Here is a 20,181-nt window from a genome sequence, read left to right as displayed (position 1 = left end):
AACCCTTTCAGTTTCTCCCAGAGTACCAGGAAACCAACGATTTTATTCTGATTTTACGAAGGCGTGCACCAGGATCTGGCCCTGTGTGTTTTTCAGCATGATCAACCCTACCATTCAGCTGCACAGCAGGTGACAACACACTTCTGGGAAAGAAGATAAGGGTCACAGGACAGACTTCCCCTGCTCAGTTTGAGTATGTCAAGCTGCTGATAAGGGGGAAGCCACGCAAGGCTGCTCTTTTGAGCAACCCGAAGGCAATTTCACACCGCCTGCAGCTCATGGCTTCCGGTTTCTGTTTCTTCTCTAGAAAGATGGGTTGTTTGGACACCCTGAGCTGCGTGGAGGACCAGGTTTATCAAGTAGGTACAGGGTACGTGGGGTGGGGCAGTAGGGCTGGCCCCCGACCTTCTGCAATTTGAGTCAAGGGGAGAGGACACCCCTTTCCACACAGAGAAGCTGGCCAGAGTGTCTGTTCAATCCAGTTTTGGTTATGGGTGACGAAACAGGGCTCTTGGTGCATTTGAGAGCTTTTGTGGGCCAGGAAAACGTGTGGGGCACCCAGAACCCTATGGTTTAACAGGCAGCGTATTCAAGGTTACAGGGCAAATGGGCAGGGGATGTGCTGAAACCATGGCCACTCTCTAACATTTATCTGTAATGTGTAGCAAAACAAACAGTGGAGCGGATAACTCTTCCTCTTGGTAGGACCGGCCCCAGGTACGGTGGGTGTGGAATCGCAACGTAGAGCAACAGAAACTTACGATGATTTATGAAATACTTTTAATGCTGTGCTATGCTTTTTAGCAAATTGTGCTTATGTATTGACAGAGTAGGCTGCGTTCTTGGTTTGCTTTAAGTGTATTTGGGATTGCCTTTTTTCTGTCTCTTTTTCATTTGGGCAGTACGGTAAACATACAAGGTCTGGCTGTAGGTTTTATAAGAGGACTGCTTTTCTCCAGTGTTTGAAAGGTACTAACAAATGCTACTTATTTTGTTAAACCCAGCATTCCAACTCTGTTCCTCCCTATACGTTGCACAACCTGCTGTAACTTCTGACTGGTTTACACAAGGTCTGCTGACTGTCACATTCATTTCCTTCTTTATATATTTATTTTACCCCACGTTTCTCCTACGATGGACCCAAAACGGCTTAACATGGTTGAAACGGCAACATTTAAAAGCTAAAAACAGCAAATACATCAATATTTAAAAAGAATTAAACATGAGCCACATTTTGAAAAGGTAAATAAAATCAGCACTAAAAACACATTTAAAAGCAACAGAGCAGGACAGTCCAATTTTAAAACCCCTCTCAGACTGCCAGCCACTAAGGAAAAAGCCTGTCTGAAGAGGAAAGTTTTTGCCTACTTGAGAAGGACAGCAAAGATGGGGCCAAGCTGGTCTCCTGTGGGAGGGAGTACAAGAGTCTGGGAGCAGCAACAGAGAAGGCCATAGCTTGAAGCATGCTAATTCCTTGTAAAATACAGTGGTGCCTCGCTAGACAGTTACCCCACATGACAGTTTTTTTGCTAGACATTGACTTTTTGCAATCACTATAGCGATTCGCAAAACAGCGATTCCTATGGGGGAATTTCGCTGGACAATATTTGGTCCCTGCTTCACAAACCGTTTTTTGCTAGACAACGATTTTGACAGCTCCCTCCGCACTCGCAAAACAGGTGTTTTCGGGACCTAAGCTTCGCAAGACAGCGATTTAAACAGCTGATCGGTGGTTCGCAAAGCGGCTTTCTTATGGCCTATCTTCGCTAGACAATGACGATTCTTCCCCATTGGGATGCATTAAACAGGTTTCAATGCATTCCAATAGGGAAATGCTTTTTGCTAGACGATGATTTCGCTAAGCAGCGATTTCAGTGGAACGGATTATCATCGTCTAGCGAGGCACCACTGTAAATGCATGGATTTGATGGTCTTCTGAGCCCAGTTGCCTCTTTCTCTTCCTCCTCCCTCTGCCTAACAGTAGAGCTGTCCTGGCTTCCGTTCTCTGCAGTCAAGGTACAAAATGAAATCAGCTGCACAAGACTGATGAGATAACAATCAATAAAAAGACATTGCACTTCTTCATATTAAAAGGTAGGCTGGATCCGGACCGAAATGCATGCTGTTTTTCCACATCTTTAGGCGACAAATATTGTCTCAGCGGAAGGAGACGTTTAGAAGCTGGCCTGCGTTTCTCCTCAACGCCATCATGCAAGGTCTCTTGAGACTGGCCCTCTTTTCTCTGCTTCTACCTCCAGGTAAGGAACCAGCTATTAACCATCCAGGTGGGAATTCAGTTGCTAGATGCTACCTGGAAACGAACTTGCCGCGCTACCATGTTTCACACTATATCTGAAAAGAGCTATGCCATCTGATATGGGCAGAGCAGTATAAGTCTCAGAAGACAGATGGTAAACAAAAAAAAATCTGTCAATTCCGTGAAGTTCTTTTGAAGACACTAACATGTCTTCCCCTATATGGCTGTTCCCTCTTGTTTCTGCTCAAACTGGATTTTAAAAATAAGAATAATTGACAGCCGTCAAGTCAATTCTGACTTATGGTAACCCTTTTCAGGGTTTCTTCGATAGTCAAGATTCAGAAATATTGCACTATTCCCTTCTTCTGGGGGTACCCTGGGATGGGGCAGCTTTTCCTGAGACCCCACGGGCTGGCTCTTCTCCAAGGAGGCACAGGGGGAATTGAACTCCCAACCTCTGGCTATACAACCAGAGACCTAATTCACAGCTCTGTGTGTAAATGTGCATTTCAGATGCACTTTTACCATTGAGACATGCACTGGAACATACCATTCCAGATACATGAAATCTGAAAGGTGATTGATACATTCAGTTCTGATCTCCACATTAGTCTAAAAGGTTTGGTTCAGGTCAGTTTGTTCCCAAGCATGACTTTTTGCAGGCAGCTTTACATTTGAATGAGAGGGATGTGGTGGCACTGTGGGCTAAACCGCAGAAGCCTCTGTGCTGCAGGGTCAGAAGACCAGCAGTCGTAAGATCGAATCCACGCAACGGAGTGAGCTCCCATCGCTTGTCCCAGCTCCCGCCAGCCTAGCGGTTTGAAAGCATGCAAATGCAAGTAGATTAATAGGGACCACCTCGGTGGGAAGGTAACAACGTTCCGTGTCTACTTGCGCTGGCCATGTGACCACAGAAGATTGTCTTCGGACAAACGCTGGCTCTATGGCTTGGAAACGGGGATGAGCACCGCCCCCTAGAGTCGAACACGACTGGACAAAAATTGTCAAGGGGAACCTTTACCTTACATTTGAACAAGGCCTGTCCCACATCTACTAATCATCTCCTTTCTTCTTTATAAGCTTCTTTCTTGGAATGCGAGACTTGCTCTGCTACGAGCAGCAACTGCACAGGCGGTTCGGAGAGCTGTGAAGATGACCAAGATAGCTGTGCTATCAGTTTGACTGTAGTTTCAAAAGGTAAGTGAAAACAATAGTACCCTGGCCTATAGCAGTGGAAAGGCAGTGGTATAAATCCTCTCTTACCTCATTCTTTGCACGCATCAGCAATTTTCCCCTCCTTCATGTAAGACATATTTTCTTACGTTTTTGGCTCAGTAACTTCAGACAGATTGCCAAACATACACTTGAGCTGTGTAAAACTGTGATAGCTTCTAGGTTTGTTTTTTTTTTTTCTTTTTTTTAAATAATGGTCTTTTCAAGATCTGGCAGTTCAGTGAGTTAGATATCTGGCTGCAGAGCCAGAGGCCGCAGGTTCAATTCCCCACTGTACCTCCTGTGAGTAGAGCCAGCCTGTGTAGCCTTGGGCAAGCTGTGTAGATCCAGGACACCCCTAGAAGAAGGGAATGGTGAACCCCTTCTGAGTACTCTCTACCTGGAAAACTCTGAAAAAGGTCACTGTGACAATCGCCCACGTCACTCATGCCATTCATATTCATGAGCTGATTTGCATGAACCTATGAGAGGGCAGGAGAGGCGGAGTCAGCAGCTACATGAGGTTTGGCGGGAGAAGGAGGAGTCAGATAGGGCTGGTTAGTCAGAGAGAGGGGGAACAGATACTGAGAGAGATGGTTAGGAAATTAGGTAGAGAACATGGCAATGATATAGCAAGAGGAAAGAAATATGTACTGAGAGGACTATTGATGATTTGCTTATGTATAATGTGTATTTGAGAAACGTCTGTTATTATTCAATTGGCTTCACTTCAATAAATAAGTTCTGTTTCTGTTTACAAGACAAGTGTTCTGACAAACGTCATTTGTATTGTGGATTGAGGTAATCCACTGGTGGCGGTGAGGGGGAAATGTGATGTGAGCCTTTGTGACAGAAGGACAAGCAGGGGCCACAAGGGCAAACGTCACAGTCACCATAAATCAGAATTAACTTGACAACACATTACTTTTATGTATGCTGTTCCTAACATTGCCATTTTTTGTAACTCTAATAACACTATTTCAGAGATCTGCAGATGGCTGAAATATTTTTACAAAATCCCCACTACCCCATTGATTACGGGACCTCTGTAATAGATTTCCTTTACAAGCAAGTTATTTCTCTTGCCAGGTATACAGTATTTTGTTAATTTTTTCCAATTCCTTATATTCAGCTTTGGCATCCCTTGGAATAGCAAAGTCTGTTCTTGTTGTTTGTTGTTCAAAAACACCAGGCATAGTCAATCAAACTTATAAAAACATTGACTGGTATTATATAACAGATGCAAGCGTATCTGTTCAATATTGGTGCAATATGTATGCTCTTAATACTGCCATATTTGGTAGCTCTCGTGGTATTATTTCTGAGATCTGCGACTGGTTATAATGCTGTGTGAAATTTCTTGATATTGTTCCCAAAGCCCCAAGGACTAAGGGTACCAGTGAAGTGTGTTTCCTCCACAAGCAAGATATTTTGATTGTGAGGACTCTATACTTTGTAGATTTTCCAGTTCTTTATTTTCAACTCTTGCATCCCATGGAATTGCAATGTCAATGATCCAGAGACATTTCTTCATTCTATTACTTTTATGTCTGGTATGTTATGTTCAAGGTGTCTATCTGCTTGGATCCAGAAATCCCACAAGATCTTGACGTCCTCATTTTCTGCCACCTTCTCTACCTGATGTTCCCATAGGTTTTGGGAGGCTGGCCAGTTATATTTTTTGCATAACGACCAGTGCATTAATAATAAATAGAGTGCACTGTTCTATTATAGTTGTTGCTGTTCTTGTTGTTTGACAGGTGGAAAAATATACCCAGCTGTAGAAAAAGGCTGCTATTCCTCCTACAACTGTTCAGCTGGGTGGATATGGGTCACCTTTGGTCGACAGGAATTTATAAGGAAAAGTGTCAGCTGTTGCCTAGGGAATGACTGCTCTTCAGCTTTTTCTCAATGTAGGTATACCCTGTTTTTTAAGATCGATCTTCTTGACTGATCGCCATCATGACCACATTACAGTGGTGGTGTTACAAGGGAGTTACAACTTGTCTGCGGGCAATTTTGCCATATTTGAAAACCCCCCCAGTGTAATCTAGATTGATGGACTAGAACAGTGGTTCCCCATCTTGGATCCCCAGATGTTCTTGGACAACAACTCCTAGAAGTCCTGGCCAACACAGCTAATGGTGAAGGCTTCTGGGAGTTGTAGTCCAAGAACATCTGATCTAGAAGTACCCGAAGCCCAGCAAGAAGGTCCTAGCTTCATGCCTCCCAAGGTTGAGAACCACTTGACTAGGATTTAGGAGACATGGATTTGAATCCCTGCTTAGCCATGGAAACGTGTGGGTGGGTTGGGGTTGGAACTGATAAAACCACTTCTTATATATCTCACTTACCTTGAACGTCTTATTAGGGTCACTGTAAGTTGGTTCCAACTTGACAGCACATTACATCTCTCTCTCTCTCTCTCTCTCTCTCTCTCTCTCTCTCACACACACACACACACACACACACACAGAGAGAGAGAGAGAGAGAGAGAGAGAGAGAGAGAGAGAGAGAGAGAGAGAGAGAGGTTGTTTTAGGTATTTTTAGAGCTGGGAGAATTTTCTCCACATCTCCTAAAAGACCTGAAGGACATTTTACAAAAATGTGCCTTCTTGAGTTGGTTGGGGATCAGACTGGCAGTTCTAGGGGACGTGTGCCACTCATACAGCCCCAAACATGTCATATAGAAGGAAGAAAGGATTCTCAGAAAAGTAATAGTTGATATGAAATTTGAAACCTGAAGGACAAGCTACTTGGTCGGCCGCTCTGCCTCCCGTCACCACCTAATAGCTGCTTGGCTCCTTCCACTTTACAGTGCCGCCACCAAGGAACACCACAGCCAACGGAAAGCGATGCCCAGCCTGCTATGCTGCACCAAAGGCATGCTCTACTGCAGTAGTAAATTGTACTGGATCTGATAACTACTGCCTGGATATGATGATGTACCAATTTGGAGGTAATTCTGTTTTACACAATATGCTCTCTTCTGCCTTCTTCCCTGCTCTCCTACTCTGCGGCTTGATGTTCCATGTTAAAAATTAACTCCAATGAGATCTAGAAGGAAGACACACCAACCCGGCTTTGCAGCATGAATAAATGTATTCAGATAACACATCAGTAAGTGTAGAGGGTCATTGCTCAGTCAAAGCGCATACATCTCATCCAGCAGACCCCAGAGTCCAGCCCTGGCATTGTATAAATAAAGACAGGAAGCATCCAGCTGGAGAAAGCTCATGGGAGGTCCCCATCTGACCCCCTGGTTTCCCTGGTGCTCTTATTTCCAATCCATGATCAGAGATAACATGATTTTCTGTCTTATTTCTCATGTTGCAGCACAGTTTTCAAAAAAAGCCTCCATTCATGCTGGAGAAGTTTCCAAAGCCCTATGTCATGTGTGAATGTTTAAATCAAGGAATAGATGAAACAAGTTTTAAATCCCCCTTACCCATTTATGGTAGTCCTAATTCATATAAGAGTGGCATAAACCAGTGGTTCTTAACCTTTGTTACTCGGATGTTTTTGAACTGCAACTCCCTGAAACCCCAGCCAGCACAGTTGGTGGTGAAGGCTTCTGGGAGTTGCAGTCCAAAACTCCTGAGTAACCCAAGGTTAAGAACCAGTGGCATAATCGACATCTGAGTGTTCAGCCTGGAGGCAGGCGGTGCAGCATGGCCTCTCCCAATTTGAAGAGAGACTTGTCCAGCAGGCCGAGGCAAAGAGGAAGTCACAAAAGCAGCAGAATCAGGGAGCTGGACAGGGGACAGGTTGTATTTGTCTTCAGATTGGAAGGGATGGTCACTCTCCAATTGGGCTTCTCAGCCACACTAGACGCTGTTTCAAGACCGATATTCAGAGCACGTTACCATACTCTCTTGAGACTGAAGGATGCCTACACATCAGCTAGATAACAGATAGATGGTGCACTAGACAAGCATTCATCTGTTCTGTTTAAAACCCACATCCTGTTTTTCATGACTGTGTAGCACTTCCGCACTAGTTGAAGAATGTTTGATTTTTTTTTTTGTCTCTGTTTCCTTGGCCAGTTTTGGTGTTTGCTCATCACCTTGAACATCTTGAGAGGAACGTGGAGATACACATTAAACACATAGATAGACTTTTTCCCCCCTAAAGGCAAATGACCAGGGATGGTGACCCTGACTCATACCTTTGTATTTCACATCTAGAAAAGGTTGTCAACCTGAAGGGCTGCACGACGGAGTCGACCTGTGCTGAATTACAAACTGGCCAAAGGACCTTCCTCGGGGTTGGTGAAAACATTGATTGTAGACCCGCCAGTCAAAGCTCGTCTCTCTCTGGATCCTTTCTCCTTTGTCTTCTGCTGATGACAGACTTTTTGTAATGTCTACCCCCCCCCCACCCCCTGCAGCAACTCTTTACTGAACCATATGTCATTCACATTCCCAGGAGGAAGCCATAATGTGCAAAAAGTCCAGGTTTGGTCCTTCACGATCTTCTGGAAAGCTCCAGGCCACCTCAGCACGTTGTCTTCCTCCCCCATCTTACTGCTCCCATATTGAACAACTCCTCTGTGTTGCTCGTTATCATGAGCCCATAAAAATCAACTTTGTGGGATCATACCAGAAGCCTTAGCTAGTCAAACATTTTCTTTCCCAACATGGGCAACCCAACACTTTCAGGATATGAGGGGAATAACACCTTTTTCCCTATTGTTCCTGAATGACTGGTACTGGGGATCTGATGTTTGTGGACTGAATCTTCTTCTCCTGGATCTGGAGAGATGGACCTGGCTAAGCTCTGTTCTTTGACAGTAGAAAATACTTCATTGAAGGGTCCATAAATGAAACACCAGGACTGTGTGTGCTTTGCCTTACTGAAGACTAGAGACGTGAAGAGCACTCACCAGATTCCTCAATGTCCTCAGTTTAGGTAGCCTGAAGAAGACAAGATCCCTGAATTTTCAATCCCCATGTATTTGTATACCAAAAGTCTTTTTCAGGAGACAACAGGTTTCTCATCTAGATCTCTGCAGTTTGTGTAAATACCTGTGTACAAGACTAGTGTAAATTCCCTCTGAAAAGGAAGATGAATATGCGACAAGGAAGGTGAGCCTTCAAAAGTATGTAAAAAATTCACCCCTCCAATGTTTCTGAGTCTTAAATATCCATGGAAAGAAGAAGAAGAAGAAGAAGCTAGCATGGTTTTGCATAATACAATAGCTGCAATATTTACACACAAGAACAAAACCTCTCTTCAACGCCAGTGACTTCTCATGGGTGAGGAGGAAAACAGTCCTCTCTCTCTCACACACACACACACACACACACACACACGCATGCACAGACAGACAGACAGACACACACACACGGTAAACAAGCAAGGATCTTAGTATTTCCCTGTCATAAATTCAGTAAATTATCATGAATCTTGCAGTGTCTTATAGTTATGAGTGCAGGCATTTATTTATTTAAACCAGAATGTTTTGTTCCCGTAAGGAACACTTACTGCATATGAATAATCAGTTTTTAGTGGAAAGATCCTACTTGGCAGCCTCAACAAAAAGTACAGCAAACCATTAAAGGTTAAAGCAATATTTTCATCTCATCTGGAAGCAGTCTGTAAATGGCAATGCTTTTAAAGTGGAGACATAAATCTTCCCTTGTTGCTTTCTCTTGTATCAGAACAAGAAACTAGCCCTTCTTATTGCATATGAGACTGAAAAAGATTGTATCCTATTAGTAATGAGCATTCTCACACTTGTGAGAATGATATTTGCACAGATGATCCAAAATAGCTGAAGTTGGTGCCTTGTGGTTTGGTCTGCGAAAAATATGAAGCATAGGATGGGTTGTTTTAGTCTTGGTCCCTCGTCCAGACCTTCTACATTTGCTTTGTATGTGCATTTAGCTTCACAAAGGAAAAAGGCACCAGCAAAGATGCTTTTGTGTAAACTGCACACATCTTAATAAACCAACAAAAGAACATCTTGTCTCATTCTCATACTGTGTGCAAGACACTTCTTAACTTAAGAGATCTCTTGAAACAATGTTTCAACCAGAACTTTAAAATAATGCATTAAATTCGGGATGATAATGTTAAAATTTGCACTTTTGCTTTAGATAGGAATATTGTGGTGTCCGCCCAGGTCATGAATATTAATGTGATATCTGCATAGACCAATGGGAGTGCTGTAGGGGCGGAGTCACAAGATATAAGAGAGTCAGCAGCAGGAGGGGGAGTTTTGGGAGTTTGAGTGGGAGAGTGATGGTTGAGAGTGGATGAAGGAGGATGTTTGTTTAATGGCAACATTGCTGGAACTATCATCATCTGTAACAATAAACAATTTCTATTTGGTTCTTTTAAAAATGACACATTATTAATATTAAACTGTGTTGATGTAATCAACTGGTGGCAGCTGAAAGACACGTAGGGTGAGCAATTAGTTTGGGGAAACAAGCAGGAGCCACATGGAGATCATGACAAAGATCTTTGACCTTTTAAAAATAATATTTGACAATAATGTAAAAATACTAAAACTGCCGCTTTCAAAACATTGCTTTTCAGACTGTTAATGAAAAAGCAACAATGAAATGTACCCTTTTTCTCAATGTGTTAAGACAGCCTTTTGCAAAAGTACTTTTGGAAACGTTTGTCACATCATTAAATCAAAGGCTTTTTCTTAGATAATGGCACCAAATGAATAGTTGAATTGTTAAAAAAATAATTCCGCACAGTAGAGGATGTCGTGAACCAAATAGCTCTACAGCAGGAAACATTTAATGGGGGAAAAAAACCCTTATCCCTTTGCATACAAGGAACAGCAGGTTCAGTTCCTCTTATTTCTAAGCAGGGCCACAGAAAGGTGCCTGCCAGAATGGTTATCAAGCATGATGTATGCGTAAGAAGCCGATCTATGCTCTTCCCAAATTAATTGAAACTGAAGAAACTGGGAGATTTCTTTCTGAGCAGGAAGCTAGGCCGAGCTAGGCCTCAACGCCTTGCAATTTAGGCCTTTCTCTCAGGCGAGCCACATTCGAATATTTGTAAGGAATCTCTCCCCCAGAATAGCAAATTATGAGAGTTATAGTCCATAAAATCCCAAAAGCCCATCTCTAATCATTTATGTCCTATTGATTTCATTTGGGTTTTTAAAAAATATGAATAAGTTTCTATCAGACTGGTTTCTTCAGCGTGACATTGCTTGCTTTTTTCAAACAACTCACTGTTATTTTCTTGCCAAGAACTGCTTCCCACAAATGTCTCTACGCAAGCATTTGCCATCTTGCGCATTTCTCTGGCAAGCCAAGATTTTGCATGTAGGACAGCTTTGAAGCAAAGTTGCCCTGATGTCAGATTTTTTTGTCTGAATGAAGCCATGGGTGTTGGCAAACCAACAAAGCGAAATGGAGGAACAGTGTTTGAACCGGTCAAAACACTATGATTCATGCGTGATACTTGAGACATTTCATAATGCAAAACTCCTTCAGGAGTACAGTGGTGCCTCGCTTAACGAGCGCTCCGTTTAGCGATGAAACCGCATAGCGATTAACTTTTTGCGATCGTAAAAGCGATCGCATTGCGATGTTTCCTATGGGTTTTTTTGCTTTGCAATGATCGGTTCCCTGTTTCGCTTACCGATCATTGCAAAGTGATGATTTTTTAACAGCTTATCGGCGGTTCCAAAATGGCCGCCGGGTAAAAAAGTGGTCGTCCGCTGTGTTTTTGCGTGGATTCCTCACTTTAGAGGCAGCGAAAATGGCTGCTGTATGGAGGATCTTCACTTTAAGGTCAGTTTTTTGCCCATAGGAATGCATTAAACAGGTTTTAATGCGTTTCTATGGGCTTTTTAAAATCGCATAACGACAAAATCGCTTAGCAGCAATTTTTGCTGCATGGATTAACGTCGCTATGCGAGGCACCACTGTATTTACAACTAAGATGGGCATGAACTGGGGAAATGGCTGCTTGCAATGGTTTGTGTTTGCTATTCATGTACTGCGAACCACAAATCTTCACGAACTTTCTGACAAAATGAGCTGTTCTGTGGTTCATGTGATTTCGGACTTCTGGGAGCAGCAGAATGGCCCCTGTGCGACAAACTCACAACATGCTGTCATGCCAACACTTTTAAATAGCTTGATGTTTTCTTTTCTTCTGGGGAGGTATATTTTCCCGAAGACCCCCAAAATGAGCCATGAAATGGCCCAATGCATCGTTGGTTGGTTTTTGCTTTGCTTTGTGGTTCATTTCATGCCCATCTCTGTTTCCAAGTCATGAAAACATATTTGAAAATACAGAAATCTTAATGAACTAACCAGTCTAACAAATTGCCATTCAAAAATTATCTGAACCCATGTAAGTCATAGTATTGATTATATGTACTGTATTATACTAAAAAATAAGTTTAGCAAACCATAACGGGGGGAGGTGGCACAGAGATAAAGAGAAAATGCTACCCATTAGCAATATTTTTTTAAAAAAAATTGTGGCTTTCTTACATATCTTGTTTACGGAGCAAAAAAACAACAACAATTAAAATAGTAAGAAGAAAACCACTGTGGATAAAGGCAATGAAAGTGGGAAGTAAGCAGTTTTCTTGACTGTCGAGAACATCAGGAAACCAAGAGGGGGAAAAAAGAAGAGGTTAAGAAAACAGGGTTTCAATTCCTTCTTTGGTGGCACACATGACTTGGAGTAACCTTTAATCTCTTTCTGAAGCCATGTTTTGCCCATTTTTCAATGTACAAAATTTAAATCGGCAGCAATGGCTGATGTGCTGCACGTATTAATAAAAGAGTAAATGCTGGATGGTTTTCTGCACTTCTGAAATCAGTCAGCCTGTACTTTTGTGCTTAGTGCATTCGTTTGTGTGTGTGTATGTTAAACTTCACAGAGACATTTTTTTTTGGGGGGGGAGATTGTTATGCAAATTGAGGACTCCTAGAATCATGCACATACATATCTTGAAGGGACCTCACCTGTAGCAAGAAATCCACCATTGAAGCATCCAGAACAGACAACCATGTAACGTTTGTTTTGGAGGAGAGCCCACCAGCTTCTGAGGTAGCCTGCTGCACAGTCAAACAGCTCTTCTTATCAAGAAGCTCTTCTTATGGATCCATTCTTAACATTTTCTTTGATCATGGCCCTTTTATGAACTTTTCTCAGATTCCTCCCCACTCCCGGTCAAAGAAGGATACAACACAAAGAGATAAATAGAAAACCGTTTATGACTGAACATCAAGAAAATGTTAACATTCCAACATACTGGAATTTTTTTTTAAAAAGACTGTATGAAATTAAAGTTTTCTGGACATATATCAGACCTAATGTGATCCTCAAGATTGGTGCTTTTCTGCAAGTTTCATCATATTAGACTCCAGATTAGATAAAGACAGTTAGAAGCCACTTCTTGTCACAATAAAGATAAAGGTTCCCCTTGACATTTTCAGTCCAGTCGTGTCCGACTCTAGAGGGTGGCGCTCATCCCGCTTTTCAAGCCATAGAGCCAGCGCCTGTCCGAAGACAGTTTTCCATTGTCACATGGCCAGCGTGACTAGGGAACACTGTTACCTTCCCACCGAGATGGTACCTATTTATCTACTCGCATTTACATGCTTTCGAACTGCTAGGTTGGCAGGAGCTGGGACAAAGTGACAGGAGCTCACTCCGTCGCGTGGATTCGATCTTACGACTGCTAGTCTTCTGACCCTGCAGCACAGGCTTCTGCGGTTTAGCCCACAGCGCCACCACGTCCCTTCTCTTGTCACAATATCAATTCTCAAAGGCTTTCATGGCCAGGATCTGATAGTTGCTGTAGTTTTTTCGGGCTGTTTGGCCGTGTTCTTAAGGTTTTTCTTCCTAATGTTTCGCCAGTCTCTGTGGTCAGCATCTTCGGAGGCTATCACAACAATACACCCACAACAACAACAACAACAAAACACGCTGATCATCATAATCACCCTAACTCCTGAAAAGGACAAAAGATGATCCCACAGCTATAAATAGTCAACTATCCAACAAACTGCACCAGACCACAGACAGAGCTGTTTGCAGAGACTGGCGAAATGTTAGGAAGAAAAACCTTAAGAACACAGCCAAAGAGCCTGAAAAAACTACAACCATCATCAATATCAATTGTGTTCTTCAATTTTGTCAAGAAAACTACCTTGCTATATCTGTACTCAACCAAATATATTCAGGGAAAGGCAATGAGCTTTTTTCCACAGTGTTGGAAATTTATGTGGATATGTTGTTTGACACACACATCCTTCCAGCAGGCACCCATTCAAAGGCAGCCTCCTGGCTTCCCTGCCCTGCTTTATCTGAGTGCTGTCTCTGAGCAGGTGCCTTCTGGAGGGGCAGGGTGCCAAACCATGGAACACCTATTGGGCCATCTATCAGACCAGCAAAAACTCCTTAAGTGGCAGTTCATACCCATCTCTATTACAGTGGTGCCTCACTTAACGGGTGCCCTGTTTAACGACAAAACCGCATAGCGACGATTTTTTGTGATCGCTTTTGCGATCACATTGCGATGCTCCCTATGGGGAAAAATCGCTTTGCGATGATTGGTACCCTGTTTCGCTTACTAATCAGTAAGCGAAACAGGGTACCGATCATCGCAAAGCGATGATTTTTTAACAGCTGATCGGCGGTTCCAAAATGGCTGCCGGGTAAACAAAATGGCCACCCGCTGTGTTTTCGTGCTGATTCCTTGCTTACCAGGCAGCGAAAATGGCAGCCGTATGGAGGATTTTCGCATAAAGGTGAGTTTTAAGCCCAGAGGAACACATTGAAGGTGTTTCAATGCATTCCTATGGGCTTTTTAAACTCGCATAGCGACGAAATCGCTTTGCAGTGATTTTTGCTGCACGGATTATAGTTGCTATGCAGGGCACCACTGTATAGCAATAAAGGACATCATGTGTGACAAAAAGGGTGTTTTCATTGGTTCACTTACCACCACCCCAACCTTTTGAACTTCCCATTTTTAATTCTGTAGCCCCCTTCAAATATGTCAGGCACCCCATGGGGCCATAGGGTCAGTGTTGGGAATGGCTCTTCTAATGGACAAGCTTTGGAAAAGAGAAATAAACCAATGTGCTGATGCATGGGGAGAAGATCAACTGAAATCAAGACCATGGCACAATTCTCTTGCAAGGTTGTTTTTCTTTGCACCTCTGGTGAGAACACCTTCATGCCCTTGGTAACCACCTGGGAGTGGAGCAGGTATAAATCCTCACCTTTCCTGTCCTTTTCTGTGAGGACAGGAAAGTGAGTTGTTCTTCTAGGCCCTCAAGAGAGTGACATGATTTCAAGGATGTCTTCACATAAGAGAGTGAGAAGGAGCACATATTTTCCTGCCCAAGTTAGGCAAACCTGTGCAGAGAAGGGTTCAAATAATGGCAAGGATATAGAATAACAGTGGCTGTTGCTTCATTTATTTATTTATTTGACTTATATCCCGCCCATCTGGTATATTTATACCACTCTGAGCGGTTACCGAGGTTTAGAAACACCAGAGGGATGGTTAGTGTCTCTTTTGTTCCTCAGATGGCAACTCATGTGTGTTTGAGAGAGAGAGAGAGAACATTTTGTTTTTGTATTAAAAAGGAAACTTACCTTGTATTGAAACAGTTTGCTCAAACCATGGAGCCCTGGATTAAAAATATATATATTTTGCTCTTTGTCCTGTGATTATCAGGAGGAGTTGAAAGTTGTTCATGGAGAGGATGAAAATCACTTGTTGAGGTGCCCCATCAATCAAAATCAACACAAATGGTGAATGTTATAAATATCCTTGAGGACCCCAAGCAAGGGGAATACTTTGTGAGTGCCTTACCTTAGCTTTTGAATTTTGTCTTGTGGGAAGTCACTGGTTTAACAGAATTTTGCTGTTGGACAAATGATTTCAGGGAGGGTTTTGTTACAAAAAAGAATCTGAATGCCACAAGCCACTGGCTTGAGGTATAAAATACATCCTGCTTCTGGCCATCTTGCTGTTGTATATTAACCAGAATGCTCACAAGAGAGGATGAAGCCCATCATAACACAGCTTTTGAATCACACATCCCTATTACACTACTTAGTATGACCAGAATAGAACTAAAGCAACTAAAAAGTTGCAGTTACACCACACAAGAAATAAAGTTGTCCTTTGTTAAGCTGCAGTCTTAATGTCCCTGGCCAAGCTTTTGCTAGGGAAAAAAGTATTGGTTAAAATTAACTTGTTTTTCATAACCAGTTACTTCCAGACTCTGACAGGATCTATGAAGAAATGAGAAAATACAAGGATCCCAGAAAATTTGGGCTTCCTTGCTCAGTAAAATAGATTATAGCTATTAATTCACCTTAATTCACCTTATGACTGGGGTGAGCACTTCACGGTTACATAAGGAAATATAATGAAGAAATGTCATTATGAAATTCAACTTCCTATTATTTTTAGCAAACATCATCCGGAGTTGAGTAAGGACATGAAGTCCTTGAACAAAAAAAGAAGATTTGTTCTTTTTCTAAATAGCTTTCTTCCTCTCTATCTCATTTTTTCTGTATCAATCACCAGATGTTGAGAACATCTGTGTCCATGATTTTGAAGAGGAAAAATACATGAAACGTAGAAAGGAAGACCAGCCAGATTTGGACTTCCCCTGAGAGTAAGGAGCTTACCTCAAGTGGCAGATGCTGCTTGCTGTGGAAAAAATCGGGGGCATATCCTCACCCTCAGCTGTTTTCCTCTGTTGGTGGACAAGACGATATGTTTCAGGGAGTCATGCAGAAAAATAACACTCACTACATTCTTTGGTCTTATAGGTTGTAGGCTTTATCAATATGATTCTTTCTTTATTTGTATCAGAGTTTTGCAAAATTTAAAATTGTGGATATATATGAAATCTGTTCTCGATCATCCCGGAGTACAGGCCACTCAACAATGGGCTCAGATTAAAGGAAGTCAGATTTCGGTTGAATATCAGGAAAAACTTCCTAACTGTTAGAGTAGTACGACAGTGGAACCAGTTACCTCAGGAGTTGGTGAGTGCTCCAACACAGGAGGCATTCAAGAAAAAAATTGGATAATCACCTGGCAGATATGCTTTGATTGTATTCCTGAATTGAGCCAGGGGTTGGACTTGATGGCCTTGTGGGCCCCTTCCAAGTTCACTTTTCTATGATATGATTTCTATGATAGATAAAATGAAAAATACATTTAAATGTTCATATCATGAAACTGTTTTGGACTAGAAGAGGGATTCTTCAATAGTGCCATCTCAGCGGTTTGCTAGATCTTCTTTTGTGGCATATATTGCATGCACATCTTGATGAGGAATTGTTAAGATTTCTTACCTCCAGCAAGACAAAAAGCACTCTTCCCGACACCCTTGTCAAAGTCCCTGTAATGAACACAAAATGTCTGCACAAAACTGGTATCCTTTTACCAATGCCTCAGCCATTTTGTATAATTCATGCTCTTTGCACAAAAGCGTTATATGGAGGGTGCTCCTCAATTTATCCTCTCTCAAAATAATTTTGTGTTTTCCTCTTTCTTTGGTTGAAAATTCTCCAAATGCTTCACTTTCCCACAGGGGAAAGTTAATAATTTTGCTGTTCCCCATCCTTGTGTAAGAATGAAATTACCCCCACTCCAGGGGTGCATCCTATCAGCTACGTCCACTATCCTCCAGTGCTCCGGCAGTTTCTGTCCCCTTCTCAGTATCAAAGTAAATAGGCAACTAAGGAGTAAAGAAACAAGCTTATAGTTAAACAAAATGAATTAGGCCTTTATTATAGGTACTCTACTCTGAGTAGTAAAGTTACTAACCTACTTCTTGGTAAGGAGACAATTGTAAGAGGATTAGAACGGGGGAAAAAAGGAGGAGGAGGAAATGAATTCTTAGAAATTTCAGTTTGTGTCACAGGGAGACTGGATAGACAAGAACAAAGACCTTGGGTAACAGTCATGATTTTTACAACCTGCCCTAGATATTTAGTTCTTTTGGGTAGTGCATTGTTGAACCATTTATTGTTTCTGGCAAAGCTAGTATGGAGAAAACATGTAAGGGCAAAACGGCAAGGATGCGGGAGTGCAATCTGCTCCTACTGGGCCATTCATACCTTCCAAGGCACAACACTTGTATTACTAGTTTGTGTTGTGGTGACAGTCGTATTTTACAGTGGTGGAATTGGAAGATGGTGGAGAGGAGCCTATTCTTACCTGATCCTTGTCAGGTTATCTTCCAATTTCTCCTCTGTAAGGGTATTACCCCTTCTAACTTTGCGAATGGAGTTTCCACTAATGCAACTCAATGGACCGAAATGACTCCATTAGATTATGTAGGCCAGGAAGCAGGGGTATAGAGAAAACTCATGGCCCAAACCATCAATTTTTTTCCGGCTCAGAGAAGATGCTGGATTAAGATCTGCTTCCAACAGATCTTAATCCAGCAAAACTATGTTATGAGATGATCTTTGTATGTGAGCATATACATGGTCTTCCCCAGTCAGCAACTCCTACAGTCCCTTAGTGGTCCCAGTCTCCTGCACTAGGACATGTTAACGTCACTTTTTAGCCTTTTGAAGTATTCATGAGCAATCTGAAATTAATAGTAGACTTCAGTCAATCAAGATACCACCATCACCATGCTAGGTGATGCAAGCTATCTTCCATAACACAATATGAGTGTTTGGCACCATCTCTCCCTTGCACTTACTCCAAGTGTATTTTTTTAAAGTTATACACATGGCAAAACAGTGATTCCTATGGGGGAATTTCGCTGGACAATGTTTGGTCCCTGCTTAGCAAACCAATTTTTGCTAGACGACGATTTTGACAGCTCCCTCCGCGCTCGCAATACGCTTCGCAAGACAGTGATTTAAACAGCTGATCGGCAGTTTGCAAAGCGGCTTTCCTATGGCCAATCTTCTCTAGACGACGATTCTTCCCATTGGAATGCATTAAACAGGTTTCAATGCATTCCAATAGGAATGATTTCACTAAACAGCAGTTTCAGTGGAAGGGATTATCATCATCTAGCGAGGCACCACTGTACGCAAGATGTTCAGGCACTGGTTTACTATTGCCACCATCACCCCCAATGAGTTCCTATGGCCAAGTCAGGATCTGAACCCAGGTCAGACTTTCTATCCGCTCTGTACACATTTGTTGTTGTTACATGTTGTCAAGTTGGAACTGACTTAGAGCGACCCCTAATAGAGCTTTCAAGGTAAGTGAGATATTTAAGGAGTGGTTTTATCAGTTCCACTGCCTCAGTGTTTTTCCATGATCGAGCAGGGCTTCAAACGCTGGTCTTCGGAGTCCTGGTCAGTTACTCTATCCACCACACAAGTCTCCCTGTACACATTTACCTAGATGTGAGACCCATCAATTTCTGCGAAATATATTGTTGTTGTTTAGTCGTGTCCGATTCTTTGTGACCCCATGAACCAGAGCACGCCAGGCCCTCCTGTCTTCCACTGCCTTCTGGAGTTGGGTCAAATTCATGTTGGTAACTTCGATGACACTGTCCAGCCATCTCATCCTCGGTCGTCCCCTTCTCCTCTTGCCTTCACACTTTCCCAACATCAAGGTCTTTTCCAGGGAGTGAAATGTATTAGCCCCAGTCAAATGGTTAGTTACACTACTGTAAATTCCATGACATAATTGCAGTGGTAAATTGCTGTTAGTTAATGTGTTACGGATAGTTTCTCTCATCATTCACCTATTCACAGAATCAGCACCCAACGAGGAATGCAAGTTTTTTTAACCAGCAACAATCACCAGTGTAATTCATCCTGTTGCCTTTTGCAAGAATAACTAAACAACAAAATTCTGATCACTGTATACTAGGTAAGCGTCATGTTGAATTCTTACAAGGGCCTGGTTTCCACTAAATGCAGTAGAGTTTACTTCTCTGACTCCATGTATATAGACAATGTATATATTGATGCAGCTGGCTAGATAGCTCAGTGTGTTAGGCACCTGGCTGCAGATTCAGAGGTTGAGAGTTCAGTTCTCCACTGTGCCTCCCAGAAAAGCCAGCCTGTGTGGCTTTGGGCAAGCTGAACAGTCCCAAGGTGCGCCCAGAAGTAGGGGATGGTATTTCATTTGTTCCTTTTTGATATTTCTATACTTCGTGTTTTTAGCTTGAAATACGGTATTGCCTTTTAACGATGAACACTACCTTTGTATATTCACTGTTTCGTTCTGGGTCCTTTTCAAGGGGAAATGTGTGGTACAAATCAATCAATCAATCAATCAATCAATCAATCAATCAATCAATCAATCAATCAATCAATCAATGGTAAACCACCTCTGAGTCATCTCTATTTAGAAAATCCTGAAAAGTTTCATCATAAGTCAAAACTGACTTGGCGACACATGATGATGATGATGATGATGATGATGATGATGATGATGATGATGATGATGATGATGATGATGATGATGATGATGATGATGATACGGATACAGTTTTAAATATAGCAGCACCTTTTTCCTGGTGCATGTTTATCATCCTAATGTTCCCAGGGTTATAGACTTCCTACTTACTTCTTCCAAGTAAGACTGCAGTCTTGATATCAGCCCTCCCAAGCTGAAGTCTAAAATTTGGATTAAAACTCATGAATCACTTTCGAAAGTTTTTAAGATAGGGAAACAATTACATCAAAAAATGCTCCAGTGCAGACACCAAAAGAACTGGATTCAGAACACTGTTCTGAAGTAGGTGGGG

General features: G+C 42.2%; 1 protein-coding gene across 4 annotated transcripts; it reads left to right on the top strand.

Annotated features, from left to right (window-relative positions):
- Positions 1–9,817, top strand: LOC110089620 (phospholipase A2 inhibitor and Ly6/PLAUR domain-containing protein). Of its 4 annotated transcripts, none has more exons than XM_072979621.2 (6): positions 1–129; positions 2,143–2,258; positions 3,338–3,454; positions 5,230–5,382; positions 6,288–6,428; positions 7,657–9,817. In XM_072979621.2, the coding sequence occupies exons 1-6, from the start codon at positions 98–100 to the stop codon at positions 7,830–7,832; spliced, it is 735 nt and encodes a 244-aa protein (XP_072835722.2). In that variant the 5' UTR covers positions 1–97; the 3' UTR covers positions 7,833–9,817. The 4 variants fall into 4 exon arrangements, with proteins under 4 accessions (XP_072835722.2, XP_020668461.3, XP_020668460.3 ...); XM_020812802.3 differs by having other exon boundaries at positions 24–129; positions 7,516–7,704; XM_020812801.3 differs by having other exon boundaries at positions 102–359.
- The last annotated feature ends 10,364 nt before the right edge of the window (positions 9,818–20,181 follow it).

Source organism: Pogona vitticeps, chromosome 9 (genome assembly GCF_051106095.1).
Source record: "Pogona vitticeps strain Pit_001003342236 chromosome 9, PviZW2.1, whole genome shotgun sequence".
NCBI classification, from domain to species: Eukaryota; Metazoa; Chordata; class Lepidosauria; order Squamata; family Agamidae; genus Pogona; species Pogona vitticeps.
Note: the sequence above shows the minus strand (reverse complement) of the source record. Positions and strands in the feature narration are given on the sequence as shown.

Coding starts and splice junctions, on each gene's coding strand:
- LOC110089620 (XM_072979621.2), top strand. CDS start 98: ATGATCAACCCTACCATTCAGCTGCACAGCAG. Junction 2,259..3,337: donor TTCTCTGCTTCTACCTCCAG/GTAAGGAACCAG, acceptor CTTCTTTATAAG/CTTCTTTCTTGGAATGCGAG. Junction 5,383..6,287: donor CTCTTCAGCTTTTTCTCAAT/GTAGGTATACCC, acceptor TCCACTTTACAG/TGCCGCCACCAAGGAACACC.